Here is a 7,652-nt window from a genome sequence, read left to right as displayed (position 1 = left end):
CGGCCTCGTTTCCGGTACCGGACCCTCGCCCTCGGCTTACGTTCCACCGACGCCTCCTGTGCGCAAACGTCTCACCGCCAGGAAGACATCCGGTGTTTTCGTCAGTCCTGCCAGGAGCACAAGAAGTTTGCATCTACCGACCGCCACCGGTGCAGATCCCGATGCTGTACGCTGGGTTAACGAGGTCATCGTTTGGCTTTACTGCGACCCGGCCATTCTCGACGTTCTCTTGGCCGATTGGGTCGTGTCTCTCAATCAATTTACCGCAAATTCTGTCGACGAGGTGAGACTTACCGCGAATACATATTCGCCCCGAGCCAGAGTTTCCTTCGAAATTCGTGCCGCGCGCGAAACACCAACCGGCGAGACTAGATAAGGCAACCGCTATCTTCTCGCCGCGCGCCGCGCGTGGGTGTTCTCGTGCGACCAAGTTTACCAGTTGCAAAACACCCAAGAATCGTGCTCGTCGAGTTACCTTTACGACTAAACTATCTCTTTACAGCACGGAGTTGGAGTCGAGTTTGTTCGCGTTTTACCTGAAACACACCCGCCGAATCTCTCCAACATCTTTTGCGAGTGCGACTCCAAGGACGACGTGGTACGTAGGTCGATGTTCAAGAGTGTCCGGTTTGCTTTTAATAGAGCGACGCGCGTCCTTTGTTCTGTTTCAGACGATCACGTGCGATTGCGAAGCTACTCCAGCGTTACAGCTGAAAGCGTCCCGCCGGAAAGCTGATAAACTGGAAGTCAGTCACTATCGAGTGAACGTAAATCGTTTCCGCGCGCGATTAAACGTCATTTGCATCACCGAGAAGCTGCTTCTCGACTTGAAATGCGACGGTTGGCCGGATGTTTGTGTCTATTTATATATACATATAATTTTTATATAATTCCTCGGCTACACAAGTATCTATGAAATCAATCCTATGCTCACGTACTTTTCGTTTCGTTTGGTTAGGTGAAAGTATCGTTGGCCCAAGTGGGCACAATAAAGAAAGATTTGGACGAGAGCCAGTTGCAGGAAGTTGTAACGGAAATCGTAATAGGCGCGTTAAGGGGGATCAATGTTCATCTGAATTTATTCGAATATCCGAGCTGTCCGCGGTTATGGAGGGAACCGGCCACTACGCAACCCATCTTTTCGATGCCTATGCATTACGACAGCATGGTGAGTCTATTTCGAAACGAACCAAATTCTCTACTCCACCTCTAATATCGTGTAACTTATTTCGTAGAACACGTCGAGTGGTTCGCTTCAAGCCTCGAAGCAACGACTTCAGGCTCAGAGTCAAATCCCGATCCAGAATCAATATGTACAGGGTGAAAGACGACTGTTGGTTAAAGTTGTGAAAGCAACGGAATTAGGCGGCAAACAAGGTGCCGCCGAACCATACTGCGTCGTCGAATTAGACGAACCGTCGCAAAAGAATCAGACCTCTGTCAAGAAAGATACCAGAAATCCACTCTGGGACGAAGCATTTTTATTGTAAGTTACGTTATGCATCGGTGTCGCTCCGGAGATCTAATAATTGCTCGTAATTATAACAGTGACGTGAATCGGAACACGTCGGAAGTGTTGCTGGAAGTTTACGATCGCGTGAATAAATCCCAACGATTCTTAGGCCTGGGAATCGTCGGGATCGACGAGCTGCTTGCTAATCCCAGCCAGAGACAGATTATACCTCTCCAGAATCGGCCGTACGAGGAAGAAGATATTACCGGCACGTTGACCGTCGAGGTAAGCGAGGAAACGAGATGTTCAAAAGTGGTTCTACGTTTCAACCTGGCTGTTCGCTCCTCTTCTGTTTCTCTCTTCTTTCTCCTCCCCCTCTCTCTTCTTTTCTCTCTCTCTCTTTTCTCAGTTTCTGTTCATCGAGGGTGCGGAGGTGCCTCAAATCGGGAGCAAACCTTACAAGGTGAAGGAGACGATAAAGCCGGTGTCACCGACTCCTCGTACCTACACTCCGACAAATCTCATCAGCGACAATAGTCTAAATTACAACAATGGTAACAGCACACTTATCTTGTACGACTCTACCGTTCAATCCGAAGGGGGTAATTACCAATCAATTATCTGCGTTTCGTGTTCACGAGTGTGGAACCATAGTGATACCCCCGTGTTAGTATCTGTACCGAAATATCATCGCGTTTCTTCTCAACGTAACAACACAGATCCTGTTTTACTCTTCTGCAACCATAGAATAGACCGTGTTGATTCGTCGTTCATTAGTAGACCAAATGAAACTTTATCCACCCCTTGGTACCATCGGATTGTACATCTCCCACGTAGTGTTTCGCATGTGAAATTATGTATAACGTGTACGTACGATTCTTTATCTCTCTCCCTCCCTTACTTTTTTTTTTTTTTATTACCCTCCACTCCACGCGTTACTTAACGTTGGACCATTAACTCGATCCTCAAGCACGGTATGAAACGGTTTTATTGTTGAAAAATTTTCTCACGATCGACAATTCTTCGCCAAGTTATTTCGACCACCAGAGAGAAGCGAGGTGTCTGGCAAATCGCGATGACAGCAAAATGCAATGCTTACATAATCACGGACGCGTTGCCAAAGGCGAAAAATCATCTGGTAAACGAAATGACAGATGCTTGGTAGAATGACGAGCGTAGAAAGTCGTAAATCTTCGGATAATCTTTCGACAATCCGGTCCAACGATGTCGCGTGTGGTCTAACTTTGGGAAAATTCGCAGATTACCTGACGAACGGGAACGTGGTGGACTCGCCCTATAGAACTGGCCAATCGAACGGAAACAAAGGAACTCTGATCGTGCACAGCCAGCAAAGGGTACGCTCGATAAAATCCGCACGTTGAATGCAATTATAAGATCCGTGAAAATTTGCTCTTTGTTAACTAACACCGATTCACTTCTATTATCTATCTTTCGTGTTGTGGCTTTTCTTTTCCAGCAACCGGAGCGGCAGGTGGTTAAGGTAAGCCGTTGCTTCTTCACATCTTGTCGTCGACGACCCGATCCTGTCCCACCCGATCCTTTTTGTCTTTTACACGCGTTCTCTAATTTCGATAGAAAAAGACTCACAAGTTCTCCACTTTTTACTCTCGTCGTTTGTTCTTTCGTTCTTCCTTTCCCTTATTTTCTTTGCATCCGTCGACCGTTTCGAAATCAAGCAGCCTTCTGTTTCACGAGAACACTAATTATCGTCAGCTGAGTGGCGTGTGTTTACTAATTCCACAGGTCACCTTAACGGAAAGTGGAAACTGGCAGGAGATCTCCCCGGAGGTAATTATACGCCGTAGTTCGTTACCGCGCAATTTTCACCCTGTACTTAAACTTCTAACATACGCTAACTCAGTTAGAGCCCGTTGAGAAAGAGAGAAACCTTCTAAAATATCCGCGTAACCCCAACTATCTCTGTATAAACGTTCGACTTCCTTCGTTTCAGCATGGACCGAAAGACACTAGCGCAACATCGGGACCAGAAAGCACTCCGAATTCTTCAAATTCCGAAGGTATCTAACATGCGGCATGATTCTATTTTTCTACCAACGTTGCGAATGTCTTATACGATACATCGGATTCGAAGTAACTCGTCCTTTCTCTGTCGCAGAAAGAGGCAGAACAAGAAGAAAACGACGAGACTTCTTCGGTACGATAAAAAAACGACTGAGTCGATCGAAAACAAGAAGTAGATCGGTGGGACCAGAAGGTGACTCGAGTCACGAGGATCAACACTCTAGATCAATATCGGCGGATAGAGCACGTGATCCTGGCTCGGGTATGTTTACTCACGGGTGTACTATTTGCCACGTCAAAGGCCAACAATCCTTGGACGAAACCGTGTTTTTCACTGTAGAATAGCATTAGTACCGTACACCCTAGTTCGAGTCGTTACTGTAAAATTCTACTTGTTTGTTTTGCTCACGAATCCTCTGCACCGTGATACTCTCGATGTTGGTGAGTACGAACATCGTCTTCATAGCAATGATGCAACGGGCAAACAACAATAGAACGTCTGCACATTTTGCTCCGTAGCTCCGTAAGATCGTTCTTACAGATGAAAAGAAAAAGCCAATAGAAATGCCAAAATATCACGCTGCCAATGCCAATGCAAAAACCGCCGAGTGCCAATAACAATACGCTAATGCCTACAGCCGACATACTTCATCTTTTAAACGCGGCTCTAACACTACCCTTGTGCAAACGACCGTTTCGCTTGAATTTTTATAGCTCGTTTATCGATACCAGGAAGGGAAGAGCATTCGAGGCGATCGAGTTTGAGCGAGGCTTCCGGTGTTAGCGGAGCGTCGGCCAGAACTTATGTTAACGAGGCTTCCACCTTAGTTCTCGAGACTCTCGAGAACGGTATCAAAAAGTAAACAACTTCAACGTGGATATTCTCCATTCGCATTTTTACACAAGTTTTTTTCATACGCCGTTTCTTGTTTCTCTTGCTTTTCAGACATTACCTAGTACCATTGTCGCTCGCACAGAAGAGCAAATGGAGGAAGAAGGGCACGAAGCTGCACATATTCAACGATCACACTTTCATAGCGAAGCACATGCCCGGGTGAGCTGTCCCGTCGAGTCGACGAAGAACACTGACCGTCAGGGAGAAATTCTTACCAACGAAATGTTTACTTTCAGCGGTACGGTGTGCGAGGTTTGCAAACGAACGCTCGTACGACGATTGGGCAAACAAGGCTACGAGTGCAGAGACTGTCAAATGAAATGTCACAAGCATTGTCACGTTAAAGTGGATATCACGTGTCCCACGTCGACCATTCAGAGCATCGAATTGTAAGTGTTTACTTTCGGAATCGAGGAAAATACTCAATTTCTCGTCGAATCGTTCGAAAATCGAAGGAATACGCGATAGTAGTGTAAGAGAGAAAAATATTCGCGAGCTAATTCTAGTTTTTTTTTAATTCAATCGTCGCGTAAGGTCTCTACTGCCAGTGCTCAGTGAATAAGATGGGTAAGTTGTCGACGATGAAAAGCCTTGTTGTAACATGTAGCTGCGCATGAACAACGGAGTTTAGCCTTTTTTCTGTAACAACTGCGTTTCTACTGAACGTGAATTCGTTACAGTTCCATTAGGTTTGATCACGTTGATAGTGTGTTGAATTCGGTCATGAAACCCTCGCGTTTCATGTCGCCTATCTCTATCGCTTCTGCAAATACTAATTGTTCCTTTGAGTTGTTCGGTATTATTTGCTCGCCTAACATGTAATTCGATTGCCTGTCTGCGATAGACGCCACTGTTATTAGGTAGATTGGATCATTTCGTATCATTCGCTTCGATAAAACGGCTGGATTTTTTCTTTTAGAACGTGCATAAAGGTTCCCGAGCTCGAGCGAAGATCAAGCAGCCGCCTCTGCTGACCCAGCGTTGGACGAACGCGTTCGATAATCGAGAACGTTCATCCTGTCTAGGATCCTGTCATTTCTCCCCATTTTTAAACTGTCGTTCAAATCGCTTCGTACGTAATCTCACATTCGCGAGGCGAATCACGCTGCATCGCCTCGCAAATACCATAGACAATCGCGCGCGTAACAAAGCCTGCAAGAGTTACTTACGACAAAGCGTAACGATTGCCTTCCAAGCACGAAGCGCTTTTGAACACCATAAAGCACCGTTCTGTTATACCGCTACTCTTACTATTACGCTTCCCAATCTATGCAAAACGAACCCGAACGAGAACGTATGATCGCGAAAGCGAAGCAACAAACGAAACGAAACGGAAGAGAACCGAATCGATAACTTTCCTTCAGACGCGGAAGAAGAAGAGAAAGAAAAATGGAAAAATTTGTTTCACGTTTAGATAGCGGCGCTATCTCGAGCAAGAAATCGATAAGATTTCAGAGACGAATGATAAAATATTAATCCTCCGATATTCATTTCATGAAACACTTTTTACGCTCAAAACAATCGTCCGATTTTTTATCGACTTACTTATACATGTATCTACAGTAATGTTAAGCGACAACATCGTATCCCTATTTCTCCCAATTTTTCTTTCGTTCGTTTCTCTCGCTCGTTCTTTCATAGGAACACACATACACACACATACATACGAGAAGCATTTTCTTTAGAGGGATACCCGATGAGAAATTTCATGAAATTACGTACCGGTGAGAAACGAGACGCGTGAAGTCGTGAGGAGAGAGAGAGAGAGAGAGAGAGAATATAATGTCGACGATAGTGCCTCCAGATACGAAAGTTCGTCGTGATCTTTGAAATATTTATCTCGTGGAAAGAAAGAGAAATATATGTAATACTTTTGACAATATTTTCGATCGCTATATGATGAATTTCGATCGATGAAAACAAAAAAAAAAAAAAAAAGAAAACATGAATCGAACGCTTGAACGCGCACACTTGTGCCTATGTAATATCGTGCGCAAAAAGAGAGCATCGCAATCTTCGAATTGATACAACACATTGCCGGCTGATAAATATTACTATAATAATAATTACTACGATTGATGATTACGATTATGACAATTATCATTATTATTGCGATTGTTATCATTATCGCTGTTGTTACCCATGTTACTGTTACGAATGTTACGACCACTGCTAGAAATAGAACGTAATGATCAGAAATGGATCAGGATGACATTATCGGATAGCGGATATATGTATAATACAAATGATAGAGAAGTTATAATTGTAACGATGATGATAATGATAATAATACCGTGTTACGTTGAGAGAAATAATACGATTACATTATGATTCTACGCCACTTGAGTATATTTACTAACCGTTTCATCCTCCTTTCTCCAAATACCCTTTTAATTTCCCCGCTTCCCCAAACGAGAGAATTGGTGAAAATTCTGTTACCTTCGAGGAATCGTCTCGACGAACAGTCGAGAAAAATGAGAAAGGTGTGCGAGCGGGAGAAGGAGGCGCGGAGGGCGCTAGTTTCCTCTAGATTGGGGGGTGGCGATTCAAAGTGGAACAACAGCGACCTAATTCGAGGTCGAAGCCTCAATTTTCGCGGAGTTCGCTGGAACGGGAGATCGACAACGGTACGACGGTTACCATGACGACGTGACGTAACATTCACGTCATCGGCAAAGCGCAACGACCCGACCGTACGTTTTCAACGCGCTGCTATGTCGCTGGCTAGCTGAATGAGGGGTGGTGGTGGAGCAGCGGATTTTCAATTGTCGTCCCCGTTCCGATTGATTCGTTGCGGTGGCTCGCCGTTCTCACTGGAAACAGCCGCTGCAACAACCCCACCGTGCCCTTTTTTTCTCTCCCCCGTGAAACGCGTCGATTCTTCGACGTATGCACGCGTAAGAATCTCTCTTAACCGTACACACCTCTTAAAGAGGCAGAGGAAGAGAGATTGTGCGTGTAATAATGCGTGCGGACGGGGCGCATAAGGATGCCAAGTTGGAAGGATGGTGAGACAAGCTGCAATCCGGGTTTATTCAATTGCAAGCTCGGAATTAGGACGCGTTGTCGACGGCCTTCTCAATGACGTCGATGACGTCACTAGTTTGAAAGGAAAACTAGGGCAAACAGAGGGGGAAAAAGGAACGACTGGCGAAAACCAGCGATCGTCGCCCTACCCCTAACATCATTTCCTCTACTTCCTTTTTGTCCCGTGGAATCATAGTGTCTACCCCGGTTTTTTTTTTTTTTTTTTTTTTTCTT

The 7,652-nt window shown here is 45.1% G+C and overlaps 1 protein-coding gene across 5 annotated transcripts in view; it reads left to right on the top strand.

Moving 5' to 3' along the window:
* The window catches only part of LOC108579719, a 6,996-nt gene extending 667 nt beyond the window's left edge, over nt 1–6,329 (top strand). The window contains exons 2-18 of one of the 5 annotated variants that reach the window (XM_017943324.1): nt 1–283; nt 503–598; nt 672–851; nt 959–1,168; nt 1,236–1,486; nt 1,549–1,738; nt 1,863–2,055; nt 2,714–2,808; nt 2,931–2,954; nt 3,218–3,262; nt 3,426–3,492; nt 3,591–3,758; nt 4,211–4,355; nt 4,443–4,550; nt 4,628–4,780; nt 4,926–4,958; nt 5,311–5,367. The exon at nt 1–283 is cut by the window's left edge and continues 1 nt beyond it. In XM_017943324.1, coding sequence (XP_017798813.1) covers nt 1–283; nt 503–598; nt 672–851; nt 959–1,168; nt 1,236–1,486; nt 1,549–1,738; nt 1,863–2,055; nt 2,714–2,808; nt 2,931–2,954; nt 3,218–3,262; nt 3,426–3,492; nt 3,591–3,758; nt 4,211–4,355; nt 4,443–4,550; nt 4,628–4,780; nt 4,926–4,953 — 2,236 coding nt within the window. In that variant the 3' untranslated portion in view covers nt 4,954–4,958; nt 5,311–5,367. Of the gene's footprint in view, nt 284–502; nt 599–671; nt 852–958; nt 1,169–1,235; nt 1,487–1,548; nt 1,739–1,862; nt 2,056–2,713; nt 2,809–2,930; nt 2,955–3,217; nt 3,263–3,425; nt 3,493–3,590; nt 3,759–4,210; nt 4,356–4,442; nt 4,551–4,627; nt 4,781–4,925; nt 4,959–5,310 lie in introns of all 5 variants that reach the window. The other 4 variants (XM_017943325.1, XM_017943323.1, XM_017943322.1 and 1 more) reach the window with 4 other exon arrangements.
* The last annotated feature ends 1,323 nt before the right edge of the window (nt 6,330–7,652 follow it).

Source organism: Habropoda laboriosa, unplaced genomic scaffold (assembly GCF_001263275.1).
Source record: "Habropoda laboriosa isolate 0110345459 unplaced genomic scaffold, ASM126327v1 scaffold33, whole genome shotgun sequence".
Lineage (NCBI taxonomy): Eukaryota > Metazoa > Arthropoda > Insecta > Hymenoptera > Apidae > Habropoda > Habropoda laboriosa.
The sequence above is the reverse complement of the archived record's forward strand: the minus strand, read 5'-3'. Positions and strand labels throughout refer to the sequence as shown.